This window comes from Arvicola amphibius, chromosome 2, assembly GCF_903992535.2.
Source record: "Arvicola amphibius chromosome 2, mArvAmp1.2, whole genome shotgun sequence".
NCBI classification, from domain to species: Eukaryota; Metazoa; Chordata; class Mammalia; order Rodentia; family Cricetidae; genus Arvicola; species Arvicola amphibius.
The window spans coordinates 151,018,008-151,045,448 of record NC_052048.2 but is presented as its reverse complement, the minus strand read 5'-3'; the positions used below and the strand labels follow the sequence as shown (position 1 = coordinate 151,045,448).

The following is a 27,441-nucleotide window of genomic DNA, read 5'->3' as shown; positions in this document are numbered from 1 at the left end:
AAATCAGCAAAAGAAAAGAAACCCAAACCCTATTATTTTCAGTATGACAGTACTGAAAAAGTACTTAGGGGAATGTTAACATTATTGATCTTGACTACATTATATTTCCAAAGGTTGGCAAGCTGCATGGGTTTTTGTTGTTATTGTTTCCTAACAAAATGAAATAACTTTACTGATAAAAGGCTTTGGTTCTTTTAGAATGAATAAAGAGGTAAGAACTTCTAAGACAAAGCAAACATTGACGACCACATATTATCAGCACACATTTTCTAGCACAGAAAATTGGAAAGAAACCAGGTTTACCTCTACACAGGCTTTCATCCCTGAGGCTGCAGCATAGTGAAGGGGTGTGTTCTTTTTGTTATCAACAGCATCAATAGCTGCTCTCTCGTATTCACCCTGGTCAAGCTTTGCTCCTTTCCATCTTAAGATCATCTGCAGACAATCTGCCCTCCTGCAATCATCTTCCACAGGTCGTGCTAAGCGAGGATGAAGGGTTCCTTCAGATATCATGATTTGAGGCCCCATACACAACAGATGCATAGATGTTTCATTGTGCACATTCCGTTTATTTGGGTTTCCATCTCTACCAAAAAGAAAAGTCCTAAAAGGGAAAGGAATGATAAAAACAACTTTTTCCAACCTAAAAATACAGAGAAGATAACAATTTTAAAGGTAAGGTGTACTTCAAAGCTAAAAATCCAACTTCTATTCAAGAGTCTGTATGACTAATTCATTCAATTAAGAAGACTGGGAGCTGCAAAATGGCTTAGATGGTGAAGAGCTCATCACACAAGTCTGACAGTCTGGATTTGGGGCACAGAACTCATGGTAGAATGGCAGAACTGACTCTTCAAAGTTGTCCTTTGACCTCCACCATGAGCTGTGGCACATGTATGAATGCACTAATGTACATGAATCATACACATACACAAGAAAAATGAACTACGGTATCTATAAAGTATATGAGAATAAAAATAGAAAAGGGAAAGGAAGAGAAAAAAGAAAGGAGAAAGAAGGAGGGGGGCAGAGGATGTTCCAATCCAAAAGAGTACTTTAAAAAATTAACAGAAATAAAAAATTAAAAATAAAGGAAAAGCCCTGACATGCCATATGAATCAAGGAACCTCCAAAGATGCCACTGAGTTTATTCTTTTGTTGGCCATCTATTGCTGGGCATGCAGCAGTAGATAGTTTATTTCCCTGGTGAGACTTACTTGAAGGAAACTAAAGATTGCTTCTGGATTAGGGATGGGGCCTGGTGTCCACTCCTACTTTAGCTTCTAGACACCACAGATGAGTTTTTCAAAAGACTCAATCTGTCTTAACACATGTTTTGATTGAGCATAGTTTATTAACAAAAAATAGTTTAGAAAATGGGAAGGCAATTTTAAATTGCCTTTTAAAATAGCTGAATACTCATATTTGATACTATACCAAAAGACCAACAAGTGATAGATTATTAAAGGTTAGTTAAAAATTGTATGAATGAACTTTTTGTAGTGTTAATTAAAAGTCTAATGGTCAAAGTTACATTTAAAAAATTTTAATAAATGCAGAACTTTAAACGATCATAAACAAATGTGAAATATATTGATTCACTGAGTTAGGGACACTCTAATTTTACTGTATAATAAATTACATTGGTTTTTATCTCTACCAATTTTATTAGAAGGTAAGAACTCAGAAGTTGTCAGGTTGAACATAAAGAATGAGTCTTTCAAAATTTTAGCATTCACTTGAAAGATCAAAGAAAAGAGAAAAATGAACAATAAAGTAACACATCAGTCCAAATGGATCTGTCAATCAACTGGTCAAGAAAATCCTCTCAGGAAAAACTGTCTGCTACAGAGAATTAAGAAATAATACAAAAGTTACCTAAATAATAGAATGATTAGTAGTTGTTTTACTTGAAAGATTTAATTATTTTTGAGAAAATGCCAGCCTAGGGCCTCAGTTGTCATTCACCATTTGAGAATAATAGTACTGTATTGCAGTGGGCAGCAATAAATGAAAAAAAACCCTAACTGTCCAAAATGCTGAAAATAAGTGACAATAGAATGTTCAGCTTCAATCAGGATACGGATTGCAGAAGAAGGGAGGAAAGAATGCAACAGCCAGAAGACAAGGAGATATGCAGCAAAAAGATGTTTTCTGGACATGACATAGCAAATATAGTACTCTTTTCCTTAACTCACTAAAGCTGTGTTGATCTGCACATGACTTGCACAAGATTGGGTTACTCAGTATTTTATCATGGGTAGGAGAAGAGCCCATGAGGCCCCTTCCCTCCCAGAGGGTTTGTTGACAGATAATGGTCCAAAGGGATTATTGCAAAGCAATGTACACTCTTAAGGGGTGAATGTGAACAATGACCAAAGAGGTCATTCTATAATTTAGGTAACTTTTGTATTATTTCTTAATTCTCTGTAACAGACAGTTTTTCCTGAGAGAATTTTCTTGACCAGTTGATTAACAGATCAATTTGGACTCATCCTTAGGTGAGGGAACACTAATGTGTCACTTTTTTGTTCTTTTTAAACAAAAAGCCTCCAGCTAGCTAATAATTTTATGTATAGACAGTTATCTATTAATGACCTTCTGGAAGACCAAGATGCCATACCTGTAACCCAGAGCGAAGATATGACTCAGACCTTAATTCCAGTAATCAGAATTCTTAGTTTTATAAGTCTCTGATAATGAGGAAGTGACAGCTGATAGTCTTTTTTCCCCACTTCTAATGCAAAATGTCTTTAAATTAGTCGTATTCACTTTAATCACTTTCGGTGTACTGGGAGAATACACTGATCTCCAACAGTCCCTTTGACTACTTGTTCACTCTGACCCTTGAGAGTATTCTTTTGTAATCTAATCTATTTTCAACATTACACTCTGGATAAAAATACATCCAAAGCAACAAAGCACTATCAGAACTTTTGGTCTGATTTAGAGATAATACAGAAGATCATACTAAATCACAATCCTATCAAATTATTTGGGTATCCTCAGTTTTAGAAAACTTAACCCAGAATAGTATCATATAACACAAACATGTCAGTATACATTTTCAAATATCATGAATATTTTCCTTTCCACTGATTACTTAACAATGGGCTTAATACTTACCCTAATATTCTATTCATTCCATGTCTAGCAGCATAGTGTAATGGAGTGTTGTGTTGATAGGGCTCTCCATAGGATGTATTTGGATCAAGGGATTCTTTTAGCTGAGGATTATTTTCATATATTTGGCAAGCCAGGTTTTCATCACCATTGATGAGTGCTTTGCGGAATTTGGTGGTTGTATTTCCCATGTTTTGTTTTATTTTCTGATAGGCAGTGGCACTTTTTTCCTTCAGCCACTTCTTGAATACTTCTACATGTTCCACATTCTAATGAAGGAGAAGTAATCAGAGTGTAACAGAGTAATTACAAAGCAGTATCCTAAAGAGACAATTACAAATATTAATAACATCTGTGAAGCAGATGAAGGAAATAAACAATATTACATGCTGTCAAATTTGCCATATTTTTAACACTGATCCAATTAACCTCTTATTAAATTTTAACGTTTTTCCATATAAAGACTGTAAGGTTACACAGCTGTATTTTATCTAGAAAAAATTATATGTATATGTATGTATATATATAAAACTTTTCACATGAGCAGGAATCAGTTTCACTGACTTTTATGGCTGAATACATTTGCAATTCATGAGGACTAAGTTTGGTTGTCAACGACATCAAGAATCAAATAAAGCCCAAGCAGCTGGGCACACCTGGGGAGAATTTTCTTGACTGGACAATTTGAGGTGAGCAGACACACCCTAACTCTGGGCTGCACCTTCTGGCAGGACCCCACATAAAAGCACATGGAAGAAGGAAGCTTTTGCTTTTTGCCTTCTCATCTTCACTCCTGCTGGAAAGTTAGCTTTTTGTTGCTGAGGTACTCAGCATTAGAACCTACTTTTTCAGAATCCTAATGCACATGGAAGACAAGCAGCTCTCCAGGAAAACTCAGGCTCACTGGCTGAACAGCTAAGGGATTCTTGACCTTCTGGTCCAAAGATAAACTACTGTTGGGCTACAAGGATTAGTCTGTAAGTCATTCTAACACCCCCACCCCACACACACACAACATGTACATGCACACGAACGCAGATACACAGTATTTTGTCAGTTCTGTTACTTTAGAAAACTCCAACTAAAACACAACCCAGTAAATTACATGTAGGTATTACTAAGTCAATTTGTGGATTATTAAAAAAAGAACAAAAAGTTTTCTTCAATTAAGAAATACAGTTCAAGAAAAACAGAACTGCTAAGTAGAAACTGCTTAGTAGAATAGGACTTAAAATATAAATACATATGTAACTATACAACTTATTGATACTCAGATAATCACAGCAAAGTAATAACGCTGATCAAACAGAAAATGGAGATAGTAATTATTCTACCTTCCAAAGTTATTAAATTTTCTGCTATAAAAGGATTCAAAGCAATGCTGAAAATATTAAATGTCTGTGCACACTACATGTGTGAAGAACTCATAATGATCATCAAATGGGCAGTCTGAGGTGGGGGAGTGGAAAGCAAAAAAATGAAAAATATGTCAGAAAAGTGAAATGTCACATTTGTTAACACTACTTTTTTTTTTTTTTTTTTTTTTTTTTTTTTGCTTTTTCGAGACAGGGTTTCCCTGTAGTTTCTAGAGCCTGTCCTGGAACTAGCTCTTGTAGACCAGGCTGGCCTCGAACTCAGGGATCCGCCTGCCTCTGCCTCCCGAGTGCTGGGATTAAAGGCGTGCGCCACCACCACCCGGCTTTGTTAACACTACTCTTAAGCAAGTTATTTACCCCCTGAAAATATCAACTTCCCATCTGTACATTAAGGAAAATGACTATTTTACAGACATGTGTATAAAAATCATAAGAGACTGTGTAGTGATATTTGAATATTAATAAATAAAGTTTGCATACAGATTGGAAAGCAAAACAGCTACACTAGTCAGTAATACAAGCCAGGCAGTGGTGGCACACACCTTTAATTCCAGCAGCCACACTATCTGGCCATAGAGGCCGGGTGGTGATGGTGCATCTCTTTAATCCCAGCACTAGAGAGGAATATAAGGCAGAATGGGAGAGGAACTGGCTCTCATCCATTCTGAAGATTTCGTAGAGGTAAGAACTCTATAGTGTCTTGGCTACTTTGCTTTTCTGATCTTCAGGATGAACCCCAATATCTGTCTCAGGGTTTTTATTATTTGTGCTACATTTGGCACTCAACATTTGGGGGTATGAATTCACGAAAAATCCATTTGCCTATGGCTTTTTTTTAAATTAAAAATTTCCACCTCCTCCCTCCTCCTATTTCCCTCCCACTTCCCCCACTCTCCCTCACCCTCCCTCTCCAGTCGTTAAGAGCAGTCAAGGTTCCCTGCCCTGTGGGAAGTCCAAGGTCCTCCTCCCTCCATCCAGCTCTAGGTAGGTGAGCATCCAAACAGACTAGGTTCCCACTAAGCCAGTACATGCAGTAGGATCAAAACTCAGTGCCATTGTCCTTGGCTTCTCAGTCAGCCCTCATTGTCAGCCACATTCAGAGAGTCGGGTTTGATCACATGCTCCTTCAGTCCCAGTCCAGCTGGCCTTGGTGAGCTCCCATTAGATCAGTCCCACCCTCTCAGTGGGTGGACGCACCCCTCACCATCCTGACTTCCTTGCTCATATTCTCTTTCCTTCTGCTCCTGTTTGGACCTTGGGAGCTCAGTCAAGTGCTCCAATGTGGGTCTCTGTCTCTATCTCCATCCATCTCTGGACGAAGGTTCTATGGTAGTATGCAAGATATTCATCAGTGTGGCTATAGGATAAGGCCAGTTCAGGCACCCTCTCCTCTGCTGCCCAAGGAAAAGCTAGGGACATCTCCTTAAACACCTGGGAACCCCTCTAGAATCAAGTCTCTTGCCAACCCTAAAATGGCTCCCTTAATTAAGATATCTACTTCCCTGCTCCCATATCCACCCTTCCTCCACCCCAACCATCCCATTCCCCAAAGCTCTCCCCAATCCTCCCCTTCTCCCTTCTCTCTCTCTATCTCCCCTTACCGCCATCCCACCCCCACCCCGATGATTTCAACTTTTGCCTGGCAATCTTGTCTACTTCCAATATCCAAGAGGATCTATATATGTTTTTCTTTGGGTTCACCTTCTTATTTAGCTTCTCTAGGATCACGAATTATAGGCTCAATGTCCTTTATTTATGGCTAGAATCCACTTATGAGTGAGTACATACCATATTAATCTTTTTGGGTTTGGGTTTTCTCACTAAGTAAAGTGTTTTCTATTTCCATCCATTTGCATGCAAAATTCAAGATGTCATTTAAAACTCTAAAGTGTATATGTGCCACACCTTCTTTATCCATTCTTCTATTGAGGGCACCTAGGTTGTTGCAGGTTCTGGCTATTACAAATAATGCTGCTATGAACATAGATGAACAAATGCCTTTGTAGTATGTTTGGGCATCCCTTGGGTATATTCCCAACAGTAGAATTGCTGGGTCCTGAGGTAGGTTTACTCCCAGTTTCCTGAGAAACTGCCACACTGATTTCCAAAGTGGTTGCACAAGTTTGCATTCCCACCAACAATGGATGAGTGTTCCCCTTACTCCACATCCTCTCCAGCATAGGCTATCATTGGTGTTTTTGATTTTACCTATTCTGTCAGGTGTAAAATGGTATCTCAAAGTTGTTTTGATTTGCATTTCCCTGATGGCTAAGGAGGTTGAGCATGACCTCAACTGTCTTTTGGCCATTTGACTTCTTCTGTTGAGAATTCTCTGTCAGTTCAGTACCCCATTTTTAATTGGGTTAATTAGAGTTTTAATGTCTAGTTTTTTGAGTTCTTTATATATTTTGGAGATCAGACCTTTGTGTGATTTGGGGTTAGTGAAGATCTCCCAATCAGTAGGTTGAATTTTTGTCTTAATGACAGTGTCCGTTGCTTTACCGAAGCTTCTCAGTTTCAGGAGGTCCCATTTATTCATTGTTGCTCTTATTGTCTGTGCTATTGGGGTTCTAGGTAGGAAGTGGTCTCCTGTGCCCAAGTGTTGTAGACTACTTCTCACTTTCTATTCTATCAGGTTCAGTGTGGTCAGATTAATATTGAGGTCTTTAATCCATTTGGACTTGAGTTTTGTGCATGGTGATAGATATGGATCTACTTTCATTCTTCTACAGGTTGACATCCAGTTATGCCATCACCACTTGTTAAAGATGCTTTCTTTCTTCCCTTGTATAATTTTAGCTCCTCTGTAGAAAATCAGGTGTTCATAGGTTTGTGGATTGATATCTGGGTCTTCGACTCGATTCCACTGGTCAAAATCTCTGTTTTTGTGCCAATACCAAGCTGTTTTCATTACTGTAGCTCTATAATAGAGTTTAAAGTCAGGGATGGTAATGCCTCTGGAAGTACTTTTATTGTATAGGATTGTTTTGGCTATCCTGGGTTTTTTGTTTTTCCATATAAAGTTGATTATTGTTCTCTCAAGGTCTGTGAAGAATTTTGTTGGGATTTTGATGGGGATTGCATTGAATCTATAGATTGCTTTTGGTAGAATTGCCATTTTTACTATGTTGATCTTCCTAATCCAAGAGCATGGGAGATCCTTACATTTTCTGGTATTCTCTTCAATTTCGTTCTTCAAAAACTTAAAGTTCATGTGAAATAGATCTTTTACTTTCTTGGTTAGAGTTACCCCAAGATACTTTATGCTATTTGTGGCTATTGTGAAAGGTGAAGTTTCTCTGATTTCCCTCTCTGCTTCTTTGTTCTTTGTGTATAGGAGATGAGCTTGTATCCTGCCACATTACTAAAGGTGTTTCCCAGCTGTACGACTTCTTTGGTAGAGTTTTTGGAGTTGCTTATGTACATTATCTTATCATCTGCAAATAACAAAAGTTTGATTTCTTTCTTTCTGATTCGAATCACCTTGATCTCCTTATGTTCTCTTATTGCTATTGCTAGAACTACAAGAACTATGTTGAAGAGATATGGTGAGAGTGGACAGTCTTGTCTTGTTCCTGATTTTAGTGGAATGGCTTTGAGTTTCTCTCCATTTAATTTAATGTTAGCTGTCGGCTTGCTGTATATTGCTTATATTTAGGTATGAACCTTGTATCCCTAACCTCTCCAAGACCAACATCATAAAGAGGTGTTGAATTTTGTCAAATGCTTTTTCAGCATCTAATGAAATGATCATCTGTTTTTTTCCTTCAGTTTATTTTATGAAGAATTACATTGATAGATTTTCATATGTTGAACCAGCCCTGCATCTCTGGGATGAAGTCTACTTGATCATAATGTATATTTTTTTGGATGTGTTCTTGGGTTCAGTTTGCCAGTATTTTATTAAGAATTTTTGCATCGATGTTCATGAGTGAGATTAGTCTGTAATTATCTTTCTTGGTTGAGTCTTTGTGTGGTTTTGGTATCAGGGTAATTGTAGCTTCATAAAAGGAATTTGGCAATGACTCTTCTGTTTCAATTTTGTGTAACATCTTAAGGAGTATAGGTATTAGGTCTTCTTGGAAGTTCTGGTAGAATTCTACATTGAAACCATCTGGTCCAGGGCTTTTTTTGGTAGGGAGGTTTCTGATGACCACTTCTAATTCCTCGTGATTTACAAGTCTATTTAAACTGTTCTCCTGGTCTTGATTTAATTTTGGTATATGGTATTTATCTAAAAAGTGTCCATTTCTTTCACATTTTCCAATTTTGTGGCATACAGACTTTTGTAGTAAGATCTAATTTTTTTTGAATTCCCTGTGTCTGTGGTTATGTCCCCCTTTTCATTTCTGATCTGGTTAATTTGTGTGTTCTCTATCTGCCGTTTGATTAGTTTGGCTAAGGGTTTGTCAATCTTGTTGATTTTCTCCAGGAACCAGCTTTTTGTTTCACTGATTCTTTGGATTGTTTTCTGTGTTTCTATTTTGTTGATTTCTGCCCTCAGTTTGATTATTTCCAGTCTTCTACTCCTCCTTGGTGAATTTGCTTCTTTTTTTTCCTAGAGCTTTCAGGTGTGCTGTTAAGTCTCTAATGTGTGCTTTCTTGTTTTTTTTTTTTTTTTTTTTTTTTAATGTGGGCATTTAGTGCTATGAACTTTCCTCTTAGCACTGCATTCATAGTGTCCCATAGGTTTGGGTATGATGTGTATTTTCATTGAATTCAAGGAAGACTTTAATTTCTTTCTTTATTTCTTCCTTGACCCAGGGGGGTAGTTCAGTAGTTGACTGTTCAGTTTCCATGAGTTTGTAGGCTTTTGGGGGCTAGAACTGTTGTTGAATTCTAACTTTATTCCATGGAGATACGAAAGTACACAGGTGGTTACTACAATTTCTTTGTGTCTATGGATGTTTGCTTTGTTACCATTATGTGATCAATTATTGAAACGGTTCCTTTAAATGCTAAGAAGGTATATTCTTTTCTGTTGGGGTGGAATGTTCTATAGATGTCTGTTAAGTCCATTTGGTTTATTACATTTGTTAGTTCTCTTATTTCTCTGTTAAGTTTCTGACTGGTTGACCTGTCCATTGGTGAGAGAGGAGTGTTGAAATCGCCCATTATTAGAGTGTGGGGTTTGAAATATATTTTGAGTTCTAGTAATGATTTTTTTTACATATGTGGGTGCTTTTATATTTGGAGCCTAGATATTCAGGATTGAGACTTCATCCTGATGAATTTTTCCTGTTATGAGTATAAAATGTCCCTCTCCATCTCTTCTGATTGATTTCAGTTTGAAGTCAATTTTGTTAGAAAGGAATGCACACTTGTGCAACCACTTTGGAAAGCAGTGTGGCAGTTTCTCAGGAAATTCTGGATCAACCTACCCCAGGACCCAGCTATTCCACTTTTGGGTATTTACCCAGGAGACGCCCAATCATACTACAAAAGCATTTGTTCAACTATGTTCATAGCAGCATTTTTTGTAATAGCCAGAACCTGGAAACAACCTAGATGCCCTTCAGTGAAAGAATGGATGAAGAAACTCTGGAATATATACATATTAGAATACTACTCAGCGATATAAAACAATGACATCTTGAATTTTGCTTGCAAATGGATGGAAATAGAAAATACTATTCTAAGTGAGGTAACCCAGACCCAAAGAGATGAACATGGAATGTACTCACTCATAATTGGTTTCTAGCCATAATTAAAGGACATCGAGCCTATAATTCGGGATCCTTGAGAAGATAATAAGAAGGTGAACCCAAAGAAAAACATATAGTAATCCTCCTGGATATTGGAAGTAGACAAGATTGCCGGGCAAAATTGGGAACTTGGGGGTGGGGTGGGATGGGGGCAAGGGGAGATGGGGAGAGAAAAGCATGAAGGGGAGGATGGGGAGAGCTTGGGGAATGGGATGCTTGGGATATAGGAAGGGTGGATATGGGAACAGGGAAGCATATATCTTAATTAAGGGAGCCATCTGAGGGTTGTCAAGAGACTTGACTCTAGAGGGGTTCCCGGGTTTCCAGGGAGACGCCCCCAGCTAGGTCCTTGGGCAGCTGAGGAGAGGGAGCCTGAAAAGGCCAGTTCCTATAGCCATACTGATGAATTTCTTGCATATCACCATAGAACCTTCACCTGGCGATGGATGGAGAAAATGACTGAGCCCCACATTGGAGCACCGGACTGAGCTCCCAAGGTCCTGATCAGGAGCAGAAGGAGGGAGAACATAAGAAAGAAAGTCAGGACCGTGAGGGGTGCCTCCACCCACTGTGACGGTGGGACAGAACTAACAGGAGATCACCAAGTCCAGTTGGAATGGGAATGATGGAACATGCGACCAAACCTGAGTCTCTGAATGTGGCTGATGGTGGAGGCTGACTGAGAAACCAAGGACATGGCGATGGGCTTGGACTCTACGGCATGGATGGGCTCTGTGTGAGCCTTGTCAGTTTGGTTGCTCACCTTCCTGGACCTGGGGGGAGTTGGGAGGACCTTGGACTTAACATAGTGAAGGGAACCCTGATGGCTCTTTGGCCTGGATTGAGAGGGAGTGGGGGTATGGGTGGGAGGGAGGGGAGGGAAGGGGGAGGAGGAGGGGAGTATATGGGAATTTTTAACAAAAAATGAGGAAAAAAAACGAAATTAGTATGGCCACACCCGCTTGTTTCTTAGGTCCATTTGCTTGATAAACCTTTTCCCAACCCATTACTCTGAGTAGGTGTCTGTCTTTGAGGTTGAGGTGTATTTCTTGTGAATAGCAGAATGTTGGATCCTGATTTCGTATCCATTCTCTTAACCTGTGCCTTTTTATAGGTGAATTGAGTACATTGATATTAAGTGATATTAATGACCAGTGGTTGTTAACTCCGCTTATTTTTTCTGGTGGTAGTTACTGTGTGTTTCCCTTCTTTGAGTTGTGCTGGTGAGGGTTGTCAGATGCTTGTGTTGTTATGGGTGTTGTTGGCTTCCTTGGTTTTTGATTTTCCTTCTATTACTTTCTGTAAGGCTGGGTTTATGGCTACGTATTGTTTAAATCTGTTTTTGTCCTGGAATATCTTGCTTTCTCCATCGATGGTGAATGCAAGCTTTGCTGTGTATAGTAGTCTGGGTTTGCATCCATGGTCTCTTAGTGTCTGCAGCACATCTATCTAAGACCTTCTGGCTTCCATGGTTTCCACTGAGAAGTCAGGTGTAATTCTGATAGGTTTACCTTTATATGTTATTTGACTTTTTCCCCTTGCAGCTCTTAATATTCGTTCTCTATTCTGTTTGTTTTGTGTTTTGATTATTATACGGCAAGGGGATGCTTTTTTTTGATCCAGTCTATTTGGAGTTCTGTATGCTTCTTGTACCTTCATAGGAATATTCTTCTTTAGGTTGGGAAAGTTTTCTTCTATAATTTTGTTGAATATATTTTCTGGGCCTTTGAGCTGTAATTCTTCTCCTTCTTCTACCCCTATTATTCTTAGGTTCGGTCTTTTCACATTGTCCCAGATATCCTGGATATTTTGTGTTAAGAATGTGTTGGATTTGTTTTGTTCTTTAATCAGTGAGTTTATTTCCTCTATAGTATCGTCAGTGTCTGAGATTCTTTCTTTTATCTCTTGTATTCTGTTGGTAATACTTGTCTCTCTAGTTCCGGTTCGTTTACCCAGATTTTCCATATCCAGCCTTACCTCGGTTTGTGTTTTCTTCATTACCTCCATTTCATTTTTCAAGTGTTGAATTGTTTACCTTACCTGTTTGATTGCTTTTTCTTGGTTTTCTTGGTTCTTTGAGAGATTTATTCATTTCCTCCACCTTTTTATTTTTATTTTTTGTCTGCCTATGGCTTTGTTTTGCAACCATTCTAGGCCAAAGGTGCACACAGGGCTTCAGTCCCACCTGGCTAGTTTTTTTTTAATCAAGCCTCTGATTGAGTTTGGGATTTTCCAATTGTAGCTTCTCTGAAACAGTCACCAGCTGCCATCCAAACTCCAGAACTACCTGCACTCCAAATGCCACAGGACTCACCCACTCTAGACTGGCCAGTTCTGCCTTCAGGCAGTACCCACCACCACCACACGTGTTTTCTCTGAACAATCACCAAGACAGCCACCGCCCCCCCCAGTGCTTACAGGTTGTCCCTGAACCCCCTTTTGGGGCTGCTGCCAAATTAGGTAGCTGGGTTGAGATCCAGTCAGGCTTTTACTGTTCTCCACAGCAGCAGTCAGTCTCACATGTTCATCAGCATTGTTGTAGATTTGGTAAGACAATTAATTCTTGAAGGAATTAGTTAAAAGGGAGTTTTTAACCACATTAAAAAATGGGGAAAACCATTACAATGGAACTATTTGGGTCTCTGTACGATAATATGCTAGACAGTTTGAAAATGGAATGATTAAATGAGAGGATATCTAATTTAGATGGGATTTTTGTGGTATCAATTATTAATACTATCAGTTTTATCATTTTTGTCTTATCACTAAAAAAGTTGTTTTAATATGAGTGCTGAGACACAGTTCTTAGAAAAACCTAATAAAAGAGATCACAGAGATTTTAAAATTCAGACCAAGGAATTTAATGGAGAGGCATTCAGCACTGCATTATAAAAATAGAGAGGAGCAGTCTAAAGTTTTCAAACGACCAACCTTAATAATATAACCAATAACCTTACAGGAATTACCAGATGGCGGAGGTTCTGTTACACCTAAATGGATTCCTATGCCAATGTTAGATTTAAGGAGAATCAAGGAAGCAATAGTCTCATATGGCATGCTGTGAAGCAAATGTTAAACTTGTGGTCAGTTTGTAATTATCCTTACAGACTGGATAGAATTGGTTAAAGGTGTTTTAGAGCCTGGTCCACAATTACAATGGAGTACCTGGTTCAAAGAGGTTAAGTTTATTGAACAATGGAGTAAAGCTAGAGGTAGGGAAATCTCCCAAGATCAAATTCTTGGAGGAGGTTATGCTACTATAGAAAGGCAGGCTGTATATGATTTACCACACACTAGATTTATGCTGCACAGCACCATTGAATGTTTGGGACAGAATTGGAAAAATTGGAAAGAAAATTGAGTCATTTCCTAAAGTTATACAGGACCCAATGGAAACCTTTATAGATTTCTTACAAAGACTGACTTCAGCAGTAAATAGAATGATACCAAATTCAGAAGCTAGACAAAGAACGACTGACTCTCCGGCTTTTGAAAATGCCAATTGTCTATACAAAAAGATAATATTATATTAGGTCATTAAAAGCAAGGTCAATACCATCGGAGGAATTGATTCAAGATACAATTAATATTGAATCTCATGACCATGATGATGCATAGATAGGAGAAGTGATTTCCAGATGTTTGAGGAAAAATTGTACTTCAAACGTTGTTATTGTGACAAACAAGGTCACCTTAAAAGGGATTGTAGACTTTCCTAGAAATAATAATTTTTCTAAGATTAATCCATTCAGAATGCCCTTCCCTTCTGGATTTTGTGGAGGGTGTGGCAAAGGCAGGCACTGGACTATGAAAGTAGGTCAATGAGGAATATTCAAGGTTCCTTTGCTGTCAGAAAACTCCCTGAGGGGCCTCTTGCAGACCCCTATGCCAAATCAAGTTTAGTCACTTCCTGTCATCATAGAGGAAACTCATTCCCAGAGCAATGACAGAACCTAATGCCTACTGTAATAAACGATACTGCTCTGGATAAGAAAACAGCTATCGAAGAGAGAACAAAAAATTTAGGAGAAACCATCATAAAGCGAGTATTTTGGAAAAACTTGAATAAATGAACAAAGCCCCAAATTAAAACTACAAATAAGTGACATCATTGAAGGTCTGATAGACACAGGTGAGGATGTAACAATAATCTCAACAGAATCTTGGCCCGGATCACACATGGCTAGCTTTACACCCGAAATAACAAATAACAAATTGTATTCATTTAAACACTGCTTGGCCCATTAGCTCTAGCCTCTTACTGGCTAATTCTCACATCTTGATTAACCCATTTCTAATAATGTGTGTAGCACCACGAGGTGGTGGCTTACTGGAAAAGATTGAGCATGTCTGACCTGGCAACTGGCTCCATGGTGTCCGTCTCAGAGAGGAGAGGCATGGCATCTGACTAACTTCCCTTCTTCCCAGCATTCTGTTCTGTCTGTCCACCTATCTAAATCCTGCCCTATCAAAAAAACCAAGGCAGTTTCTTTATTAACCAACGAGAGTCCTCCATCTTTGACCTACAGGCCCAGCATATCTGCAGCCTTTTTTGTGAAGCAAGATATTCTGAATGGTTGTCTCTCATTTTTTTACAGGGTTTTTTGTAGCTTTGGAGCCTGGCCTTGAACTAGCTCTTGTAGACCAGGCTGGCCTCGAACTCACAGAGATCTGCCTGCCTCTGCCTCCCAAGTGCTGGGACTAAAAGCATGCACCACCACCGCCCCTCCTTGTCTTAATAATGTTTCACAGTCACTCTCTTTTGTGTTCTGAGTGTCAAATAGGACAGCATACTGTCAGCAGTCGAGGCAAGGGCATTTTCTTGCCCAGTGGCTTACTGGGCAAAGAAAGCAAACCCCATGTGGAGTTTCTTCAGTGCTCATTATCTTCTCTGAAGTAGATTGGTGCTGTCAGGAGCAGTCATGTCCCATTGTCATTAAAAAAAGAAAAAGAAGAAGAATCTGTGCTATTAAAAATCTTAAATGCCATATTCTGTAGACCTCTGAAGTGTTTGAAGATTACCTGTCTATGTAACGTATGTCTTTGTTTGACCTTGAAAACATACCTAGTATAACTACAAGTTCGATTATAATAGGTGATTAACTACTAACCTGCATTTTGTTATTATCCTTAATAGTTGGAAATAATAATTTTCAAAGACTAGAAAATTACATTACATTGGTATATAAGTTGTATAGGTACAATACCTTGATGAAGAGTAGAAATGTATGTACAGTATGTTCTCACAAAATTAATTTCAAATTTGTATCAATATACAAAATTTGTATACACTATACAAAAGTCTAATGTAACCAGTAGTGTCTGGTTGTATAAAAAAATTAGGACTTTTCCTTATAATTTCCTTGGCTTGTTGCCACATGATGGAAAAGTCTTTTTTTATTTAACCTTTGCTATTGACATGACATTTATATGAAATTCTGAGGCCTTCAGCACATTTCCAATCAATAATTGATAGATTTCTGCATTCTCTTGTGCTAGAAGACATATGTACATGGGATGATTTCTATTTCTGATTGTATCTTGTAACTGAATAATAGTCAGTTTTGTATCATCTCGTATACATTCAGCAGTTTCAATGTGAAAAACAACTCTCTGCATATTGAAAGTCATTAACTATGTTGAGAAGTTCTTTAAAATCTGTTAGTACCATGAGAATAGCATATAATTCTGACTTTGGACAGAATCATCAGGGCTTAGATCCACTTTACGTAAATTTTCCAATTTGTAATCTGCCTTTCCTGATTTATATGCATCAGTATAGAATGTAGGGGCTCCAGTTATTGGTGTATCCCATACAATGTGAGGAATGATCCAGTTAGTTCTCTTTTTAAGTTGTATTCTCTTGCTTTTGGGATAATTGTTGCTAATCTCTTTCAAAAATTGCGTAGTTCTTTGCCAGTGTTCACTTTATTCCCTTAATTTGCCAATTTCATCATTATTAAAGGGTGCTATAATTTCTGCTGGGTCTAATTCTGCTCATTGATGAAGTCTCAATTTTCCTTTTAGAATTAGCTCAGAGACCTTTTCTACCTAAGTTTTAAACTTTTTTCTTGGCGTATGTGGTAAAAATATCCATTCTAAGATAATATCTTCCGTCTACATTAAAATTCCTGTAGAAGATTATTTGGAGGGTAATATGATCAGAATGGAGTTAAGATTCTGATCCATACGAACCACATGTGCCTTCTGTAGTTTTTCTTCAATCAAAATCAATTCTCTCTCAACTTCAGCTGATAATTTTCTGGTACTATCTAAGTCCTTGTCAACATAATCTTGTTTAAATTATTCAGTTCATCAGGGTTTATCCCAGTTAAAGTAATCAGGTCATCAGGACCTATCCCAATACTGTACCATAGATGGAAAATGTCTCCTAGCAATCTTTGAAAGTCATTAAGAGCCTATAATCAACCCAAGCATTGGTAATGCACACCTTTAGTCCCAGCACTTGGGAGGCAGAGGCAGGCGGATCTTTGTGAGTTCAAGGCCAGCCTGGTCTACAGAGTGAGTTCCAGGACAGGCACCAAAGCTACACAGAGAAACCCTGTCTCGAAAAACCAAAAAAAAAGTCTCCTAATTTGTAAACTTATTTTACTTATAGCCTACATAATTAACAAAATTTCTCTTTGTCTTTTTTCAGGAGCAATTTGCATTTCCCAACAAGACAAAATGTACTTCTTCAAACATTCTTTCTAAAGTATGTACATTGGAATCAGATAGTAAAATGTCATCCATGTAATGGTAAACTGTAGATTCAGGAAATTGCTTATGTATCATTTGCAGTAGATGACTTAACAAAATATTGGCACAAGGTGTGGCTATTTATTTAGGTTAAGGGAGAACCTTCTATTTTTATCTCTTAGTAAACTGAGAATTTTTTTTCTCATTTTTTTTATTAAAAATTTCCATCTCCTCCTCTCCTTCTCCCTCTTCCCTCCCCTCCCTTCCACCCATACCCCCACTCCACCCCTCTCTAAGACAAAGAGCCATCAGGGTTCCCTTCACTATGTTAAGTCCAAGGTCCTCCCAGCTCCTCCTAAGTCCAGGAAGGTGAGCAACCAAACTGACAAGGCTCACAGTGAGCCCGTCCATGCTGTAGAGTTCATGCTCATTGCCGTTGTCCTTGGTTTCTCAGTCCTCCTCCACTGTCAGCCACATTCAGAGAGTCCGGTTTGGTCCCCTGTTCCATCAGTCCCATTCCAACTGGACTTGGTGGTCTCCGTTAGATCTGTCCCACCGTCTCAATGGGTAAACGCACTCCTCACGGTCCTGACTTCCTTGTTCATGATCTCCCTCCTTTTGCTCCTCATCAGGACCTTGGGAGCTCAGTCCGGTGCTCCTATGTGGGGCTCTGTCATTTTCTCCATCCAATGCCAGGTGAAGGTTCTATGGTGATATGCAAGATATTCATGAGTATGGCAATAGGATCTGGACATTTCTGGCACCCTCTCCTCAGCTGCCCAAGGACCTAGCTGGGGGTGTCTTCCTGGACACCTGGGAACCTCTCTAGAGTCAAGTCTCTGCCAACCCTAGAATGGCTCCCCTAACTAAGATATATAATTCCTTGTTCCCATATCCACCCTTCCTATATCCCAACCATCCTATTCCCCCAAGCTCTTCCCATCCTCCACACTTTTCTCTCCCCATACCCCTATCCCCCCATCCCACCCCACCCCCATATTTCCATTTTTTGTCCGGCAATCTTGTCTACTTCCAGTATCCAGGAGGATAACTATATGTTTTTCTTTGGGTTCACCTTCTTATATAGCTTCTCTAGGATTTTTTACGAATTATAGGCTCGATGTCCTTTATTTATGGCTAGAAACCAATTATGAGTGAGTACATCCCATGTTCATCTTTTTGGGCCTGGGTTACCTCACTCAGGATGGTGTTTTCTATTTCCATCCATTTGCATGCAAAATTCAAGATGTCATTGTTTTTTTACCGCCGAGTAATACTCTAATATGTATATATTCCACACTTTGTTCATCCATTCTTCCACTGAAGGGCATCTAGGTTGTTTCCAGGTTCTGGCTATTACAAATAATGCTGCTATAAACATAGTTGAACAAATGCTTTTGTAATATGATTGGGCATCTCTTGGGTAAATTCCCAACAGTGGGATTGCTGGGTCCTGGGGTAGGTTGATCCCAAATTTCCTGAGAAACCGCCACACTGCTTTCCAAAGTGGTTGCACAAGTTTGCATTCCCACCAGCAGTGGATGAGTGTACCCCTTACTCCACATCCTCTCCAGCAAAGGCTATCATTGGTGTTTTTGATTTTAGCCATTCTGACAGGTGTAAGATGGTATCTCAACGTTGTTTTGATTTCCATTTCCCTGATTGCTAAGGAGATTGAGCATGACCTTAAGTGTCTTTTGGCCATTCGAACCTCTTCTGTTGAGAATTCTCTGTTCAGTTCAGTGCCCCATTTTTTAATTGGGTTAATTAGCATTTTAAAGTCTAGTCTCTTGAGTTCCTTATATATTTTGGAGATCAGACCTTTGTCTGTTGCGGGGTTGGTGAAGATCTTTTCCCAGTCAGTAGGCTGCCTTTTTGTCTTAGTGACAGTGTCCTTTGCTTTACAGAAGCTGCTCAGCTTCAGGAGGTCCCATTTATTCAATGTTGCCCTTAATGTCTGTGCTGCTGGGGCTATACGTAGGAAGCGGCTCCTGTGCCCAAATGTTGTAGAGTACTTCCCACTTTCTCCTCAAACAGGTTCAGTGTGTTCAGATTAATATTGAGGTCTTTAATCCATTTGGACTTGAGTTTTGTGCATGGTGATAGACACAGATCTACTTTCATTCTACATGCAGAGGAACTCTGGATGACTGTCCAGGCAGCCAGTTGTTCCTGTCATTCTTACAATTTTTGGAAGTTGTTTGCTTTCTACTTAGTTAATATTATTTCCTTCTTGGGTCTCTGAGAGAGTTGAAGACTAAATAGTTATATAGTTTTCTTTGTTTACCAGACACAGAAAGCAAGTTATTATAGAAAGAAATTAAGTACAAGACTTTGGACTCACCAAGATAGGATAGATATGGAGTATTTTCTCTGAATTTGTCAAATAAAAATGGACTAGACATTGATGATGTATTTATTCCCTGTATATATATATATATATTGTATACACTTATTTTACTTATTAAAATAGTTTTTCTTATATTATTTATAGCCTTCTTTTAGATAAAAAGGGGAAATGTAGTGATATTTAATCTGTATTTTAATAATCAGAACACAAAATGCTACACTAGTCAGAAATACAGGCCAGGCAGTGGTGGCACACACCTTTAATTCCAGCAGCCACACTAGTTAGCCATAGAGGGGTGGTACACGCCTTTCATCCCAGCATTAGAGAGGAATATAAGGCAGAATGAGAGAGGAACTGGCTCTCTTCCCTTCTGAAGATTTCATAGAGGTAAGAACTCTTTAGTGGCTTGGCTGCTTTGCTTTTCTGATCTTCAGGATGAACCCCAATATCTGTCTCAGGGTTTTTATTATTCATGCTACAAGGAAGTTTATGTAAAGTATCTATAATAGACCTTGTTTAAGGGGTTCAATGCTAGAAGGTTCTATTCTTCTATGCACCCTTTCTGTATCTATTCTTAAATTACTGTTGTTGTGATATGACTACCCCCAAAAGACCCATTTTACTGTCCCCCAAAGACGATTAGCCTGTTAAACTCTTAGGAATGAATTGTGGCATAGAGAAATATCCCTCTAAAGAGGACACTGGGACCCTAGTCCCTTCTTCACTCTCTCTTTGCCTCCCTGTGACCTTGAGTTAACAGCACTCCTCTAGAATATGCTCCCAGTACGACGTACTGTGCTACCATAGGCCCTGATTCTTTGGGGCCTGAAACTTCTGAAACTGAGCAAAAGTCTTTCCTCCCTTTTCTCAGGAATTTCATCACAATAGCAGAACTATAATGATCAACGCTAGCAATTAAAGAAGACAGTACAAACAAAAGCAGATATGAAAAAACGAGTCCTGTGGAGGAGCTGGTAAGTATGTATCACAGTTAGATTCTTAACACTGAATAACAGGTGACAAAACTGAAAACAGGCTGGGACAGATAAGATAAGGAAGCTATATTTTAATATAAATGGAATGATAATTAAAAGCTTTGTATGGGGTAGAGGTATAATTATTCTATGCCTTATGGAATGTGTGAGAACATAGAAGGCAGAAATGTAAATGCAGAGGATGTAGACATTACACCGTTTATTCAAGGACAGGTTGGCTACACAAGCATAAGTTTTAAAAATCATTTGAAAAGTAATATTCATGCTGTGTAGTGAATAAAATAATAATAGTGAGTAAAATAACAAGGCAGTAACAATTTCAGAAAGAACTTGAATGATCGAAAATCCTTTAAGTTTCTTATAAAATAGTGGTTCTCAAACATGGTTATACATCCTAGTAGTCTAAAGAACTTCAAAGAATCTTATTGGATGGATAAAATTTTAGAAAGGATATATAGAGGTTGTACATAGTACCTAAGCATTGGTCTTTAAAGCCACTCAAGTGATTTCAATATGCAGACATCACTGTTTTAAAAGCTCCTTCCAACTAACTAACCAACCCTCAGGGTGAGACACTGACAAGCCAGAAAGCAGGAATTATGTATTTACTACAGATGTACATCTTCTGGTTCACCATTATCCTCAATAAGGACACAAATTAGTTGTTTACTGACATGTCTGTTACTGGCTTTAAAAATTTTAAAATAGTGCTTGAAGTTCTAGCAATAGCAATAAGACAACATAAGGGAATCAAGGGGATTCAATTTGGAAAGGAAGAAGTTAAACTTTCATTATTTGCAGATGATATGATAGTATACATAAGCGACCCCAAAAACTCAACCAAAGAACTCCTACAGCTGATAAACTCCTTCAGTAACGTGGCAGGTTACAAGATCAACTCCAAAAAATCAGTCGCCCTCCTATACACAAAGGATAAGGAAGCAGAGAGGGAAATCAGAGAAGTATCACCTTTCACAATAGCCACAAATAGCATAAGATATCTGGGAGTATCTCTAACCAAGGAAGTGAAGGATTTATTTGACAAGAACTTTAAGTCTTTGAAGAAAGAAATTGAAGAGGATACCAGAAAATGGAAGGATCTCCCCTGCTCGTGGATTGGGAGGATCAACATAGTAAAAATGGCAATTCTACCAAAAGCAATCTATAGATTCAATGCAACCCCAATCAAGGTCCCATTAAAATTCTTCACAGATATTGAGAGGACAATAATCAACTTTATATGGAAAACCAAGAAACCCAGGATAGCCAAAAAAATCTTATACAATAAAGGTTCTTCTGGAGGCATTACCATCCCTGACTTCAAACTCTATTACAAAGCTACAGTATTGAAAACGGCTTGGCGGCGAGTTGGGCGATAGCTCAGCCTGTTAAGCGTGCGGCGCTGGCGCGATTGAGGTCCCGAGTTCAAACCCCGGGTCCGTGTGGTTCTGTTTCTTCTGGTCTACAAGAGCTAGTTCCAGGACAGGCTCCAAAGCCACAGAGAAACCCTGTCTCGAAAAACCAAAAAAAAAAAAAAAAAAAAAAGAATTGAAAACGGCTTGGTATTGGCATAAAAACAGAGAGGTTGACCAATGGAATCGTATAGAAGACCCGGATCTTAAACCACAAACCTACGAACACCTGATTTTTGATAAAGGAGCCAAAAGTACACAATGGAAGAAAGAGGGCATCTTCAACAAATGGTGCTGGCATAACTGGATGTCAACCTGTAGAAGAATGAAAGTAGATCCATATCTATCACCATGCACAAAACTCAAGTCCAAATGGATTAAAGACCTCAATATTAATTTGAACACATTGAGCTTGATAGAGGAGAAAGTGGGAAGTACTCTACAACAAATGGGCACAGGGAACCGTTTCCTACGCATAACCCCAGCTGCACAGACTTTAAGGGCAACATTGAATAAATGGGACCTCCTGAGCAGCTTCTGTAAAGCAAAGGACATTGTCACTAAGACACAAAGGCAGCCTACTGACTGGGAAAAGATCTTCACCAACCCTGCAACTGACAAAGGTCTGATCTCTAAAATATATAAGGAACTCAAGAGACTAGACGGTAAAATGCCAATTAACCCAATTAAAAAATGGGGCACTGAACTGAACAGAGAATTCTCAACAGAAGAAGTTCGAATGGCCAAAAGACACTTAAGGTCATGCTCAACCTCCCTAGCTATCAGGGAAATGCAAATCAAAACAACTTTGAGATATCATCTTACACCTGTCAGATTGGCTAAAATCCAAAACACCAATAATAACCTTTGCTGGAGAGGTTGTGGGGTAAGGGGTACACTCATCCATTGCTGGTGGGAATGCAAACTTGTGCAACCACTTTGGAAAGCAGTGTGGCGGTTTCTCAGGAAATTCGGGATCAACCTACCCCAGGACCCAGCAATTCCACTATTGGGAATCTACCCAAGAGATGCCCAATCATACAACAAAAGCATATGCTCATCTATGTTCATAGCAGCATTATTTGTAATAGCCAGATCCTGGAAACAACCTAGATGCCCTTCAGTGGAAGAATGGATGAAGAAACTGTGGAATATATACATGCTAGAATACTACTCAGCGGTAAAAAACAATGACATCTTGAATTTTGCAGGCAAATGGATGGAAATAGAAAACACTATTCTGAGTGAGGTAACCCAGACCCATAAAGATGAACATGGGATGTACTCACTCATATGCGGTTTCTAGCCATATTTAAAGGACATCGAGCCTATAAATTTGGGATCCTTGAGAAGATAATAAGAAGATGAACCCCCCAAAAAAGATATAGTAATCCTCCTGGATATTGGAAGTAGACACGATCGCCAGGCAAATTTGGGAACTTGAGGGTTGGGCAAGACTGGGCCAAGGGAAGATGGGGAGAGAAAAGTGTGAAGGGGAGAACGGGGGGAGCTCGGAGGAATGGGGTGCTTGGGATATAGGAAGGGTGGATATGGGAGCAGGGAAGCATATATCTTAATTTAAGGAGCTACCTGAGGGTTGTCAAGAGACTTGACCCTAGAGGGGTTCCCAGGTTTCCAGGGAGATGCCCCCAGTCAGTTCCTTGGGCAGCTGAGGAGAGGAAGCCTGAAAAGGCCAGTTCCTATAGCCATACTGATGAATTTCTTGCATATCACCATAGAACCTCCACCTGACGATAGATGAAGAAAATGACAGAGCCCCACATTGGAGCACCGGACTGAGCTCCCAAGGTCCTGATGAGGAGCAGAAGGAGAGAGAACATGAGAAAGAAAGTCAGGACCGTGAGGGAACCTCCAGCTGGCGACATTGGGGAAGGTGACTGAGCCCCACATTGGAGCACTGGACTGAGCTCCCAAGGCCCTGATGAGGAGCAGAAGGAGCGAGAACTTGAGGGAGAAAGTCAGGAACGAGAGGGGTGCGTTCACGCATGGAGAGGGTGGGACAGAACTAATGGGAGATCACCAACTCCAGTTGGAATGGGACTGATGGATCATGCGACCAAACCCGTCTCTCTGAATGTGGCCAACAGCGGGGGCTGACTGAGAAGCAAAGGACAATGGCTCTGGGCTCTGATTCTTCTGCATGGACGGGCTCTGTGGGAGCCTTCTCAGCTTGATCGATCACCTTCCTGGACCTGGGGGAAGTTGGGAGGACATTGGTCTTAGCATAGAGTGGGGAACCCTGATGGCTCCTTGGCCTTGAGAAGGAGGGAGGGGAGGTATGGGTGGAGGGGAGGGGAGGGAAGGGGGAGAAGGAGGGGAGGGAAGGAGGAGGAGGAGGGGAGGGAGGGGGGAGGAGGAGGGAAGGAGATGGAAATTTTTAAATATAAAAAAAAATAAACCATGGGAAAAAAAAAGAAAAAAATTTTAAATACATAAAAATATTCATATTAATTTTAAAAATATGAATATTGACTTCCCCCAAGCAAAAACAAAACACAGAGTTTCAGAGTGTAGCTCAGCTGGTAGTATGCTTGTCAATCTTGCATTAAGTCACAGGTTTATTTCCAAACTCACATATACCAGGTGTGGTGACATGAACCTGTAATACCAGCCTTTGGGAGGCAGAGAAGGACACTCTGGAGCTCAAGGCCATACTAGGCTACAAAGCGAGGTAGAGACTTGCTCATGGAACATGAATCCCTTACTTTAAAAGAATCACAAAGAAAACCCAGTCTGTTTACCTGAAGACTATCACTGTCAAATAATCACTTTATGCATGTCTATATGTATTTGTATGCATCCAAATATTAGTACATTAATTTGATGACACTACATACTACATAGAAAAAAAATGGTTGACATTTTAGTCTGACGTCTTTAAAGATATCTTTACGGTCTCATTTAAAACTGAAGAAGCAAATCCTATTTCCCATATTTAATATTTTTCACAGTATATTATAGATTCTTCTGGCATTTTTCAGGAACAGTCTGGATTTTATTTTACTCTTTGTTTTAACAGAGTGCAGAGTAGTTTATTCATTCTCAGTAAAAGAATTTGGTTTGTTGTGTATGGATCTAAGCATTTTACCAACTTATTGTGTTTCTGTTACTGCATGCTGAGAAAGCAACTCACCAAGAAACCAAAGCTGGCCTTGAATTAGTGGTTGTCCTGACTCGGCTCCATTTCCAGAGTGTTGAAATACAGTGTGTCACTATGCCTGGCTGACGTTATTCTTAGTAAGAACTCCATTCAGCTGACTGTACAGTTTTATCTATACAAATATAAAAGATAACATGTAGACTGTGAAGTGCCTCTCTTAAGAATATGAAAACTTTCATTTGTTTTGGTATTCACCACCCTGATACAATGCTACTTAATTATAAAATTGCTGTGGGAGCACATTCTGCTTTTTCAGCCAGTAGCATTTAAGATACGGTGCTGTGGGAGCTCCTTCCACCTTTAAGATACCAGCCCACTTGGGTGTGGTCTCTTATCCTATAAATGCAACTGTAAAGCTGGTGCTTGCTCTCTTGCTACTGGCTCTCACTTCTGACTGCTAGACTCTTGTTCCTCTTCCCCGTTTGTGCAGAAGACTGTAATCTAGGACAGTGATCTGTAAGTCTCCCCTAAATAAATAACTCTTTATTATATGTAATTCTGAACTAGCGTGGGATTATTTTGTGACTTCTGCCTTCATGGGGCGCCCAACCGTTTGGTTTTAGAATCCCCAACACTAAGTGCCCGCGCATCCTCCACCAGGATTGGATCACGCACAGCTCAGTGCAAGTCCTCCCTCAGCCCGCCTCAGCAGCTGCCTGTGCACGAAGCCAGCAGTTCATATGTATATATGAACTGCAGATAGATAGATAGATAGATAGATAGATAGATAGATAGATAGATAGATAGATAGATAGACAGACAGACAGACGACAGGTAGGTAGGTAGATAGATAGATAGATAGATAGATAGATAGATAGATAGATAGATAGATAGAAAGAAAGAATTCTCTCGCAGTGGTTTTTCTTCTACGGATTGACCGTGGTTCTTTATATTTTCTCATTACATGCCTTGGAGCGGCTTCAAGACCCCATGCATCCCACTGCTTGCCTCCTGCCAGCACACACCGCAGAAACTCAGGTGAGACACGGGCTTCCGCAGTCTGAGACAGCTATTCCACAGCTTCTAACAATTTGTCTGCATTTGCTATTCTAATGCTTGTGTGACCCCCAACCAATCAGGGACATCTGGAGAGCACACAAGTCTGTAATTTATATTAAATAACTGTTTTTAATCTGAGCACACCTTTCAGCTTTTAACTATAAAAATGTATTTAAACAAGCCATGCAGCTCTGAGTGTGCTGTGACACCTACTGGCAGGTAACGGTTATTGCACCTGTTTCAGCTAATTAAACCACAGGTAAGATTTAATACAATTTAAAAGGGCAAGATTATGGACAATTTAACCTTTCAAGGTTTCAATAGCCTCTTTACTTACACCACGTATGAGGTTTTGTAAGACTTATATGATTTCCCACCTACATCACTATTTTTAATTCTGGGGATTAGTCTTGTCCTCAATATTATCTCCTTAAAAATATAGCTTGATAATAGGGCTAAGAATGAGGCACTTTTAGAAATGGTACAGTCTTTACAGACGGATACAAATCTTCTGAAAGGAGAGGTCAGGATTCTGAAGGATACGAACAATTTAACTAACAAAACTCAGTCAAATGAGGTACTTTAAGAAATGGTATAGACTGATAGTAATTTACTAAAAGGAAAATTCAGCATTCTGGAGAAGGATACAGCCAATTTGACATTAAAAAAAAACCCAGTCAATGACAAAGGGTGCTGAAAAATTGTTTGATAGAATTTGTACTGTTGAATGTATTAATCAGGCTGTCAAAGGGGTATGACAGATTAACTGATAGAATGTCTCTCCAGGAAATAATATGCATGCTATGAAGATTATCTCCAAGGATGAAACATTATCTCTACTGGACAGACTTTATACCTTGGAATCCTCAATGACGGCATTAGAACAGAACACTGGACAGGAGATCCAGACATTACAAAAGACAGTGGTAAATAGATTTGAAAAGATTGAGAAACTTATTGAATTGGAACCAGGGACAAAAGGTACAAAGATAAAATTTAGCCTCATCAGTATGGAAAAAACCTCCAGGATAGCTTCCCCAGAGGTCTGCCTGCCTTTGTGGTGATAACATCAGAAAGAGTAGCCACAAATGCCCAAAGGTTGTCAAAGAATATTCATGGGAGTCTATACGTATAACTGATCTAAAGGAAATTAAACAATCAATTGTAGCTTAAGGGCTACATTCGTCCTTTGTTAGAAAAATGGTCAAAATGTGGGCTTCCAGTAACAAAACAACGCCACAAGACTGGAATCAGTTAATCTCAGCAGTCCTAGAAAGGTGGACCGCAGTTGCTTTGGAGGTGCTATTTTAAGGAAGCTAAAATTGTAGAGCTACAGGGAAAAGCAAAAGGACTTGAGATTTCCTTAGATCAAATTCTAGGCGAGGGACTTTACTTTGATTCTCAGGATCAAGCTCTTCATGATGAACACACCCTGTCCCAGCTTTAAAGTCTTGGGACAGAATTAAGGAATCAGGAAAGAGAATTGAATCATATCTTAGGGTTATACAGGGTCAGAGAGAAACTTTTACTGACTTTTTTTTTTTTTTTACAAAGACTAAGTAGGGTTGTACAAACAGGGGTAACTGACCCGAAGATAGACA

At 39.3% G+C, this 27,441-nt stretch overlaps 1 protein-coding gene across 1 annotated transcript in view; it reads right to left on the bottom strand.

The window, feature by feature from the left end:
• Positions 1-27,441, bottom strand: part of Ankib1 (ankyrin repeat and IBR domain containing 1) — a 143,350-nt gene that overhangs the window by 91,422 nt on the left and 24,487 nt on the right. The window contains 2 exon segments of the mRNA XM_038318432.1: positions 304-604; positions 3,127-3,392. Of these exon segments, the coding sequence (XP_038174360.1) occupies positions 304-604; positions 3,127-3,314 (489 nt within the window). The 5' untranslated portion in view covers positions 3,315-3,392.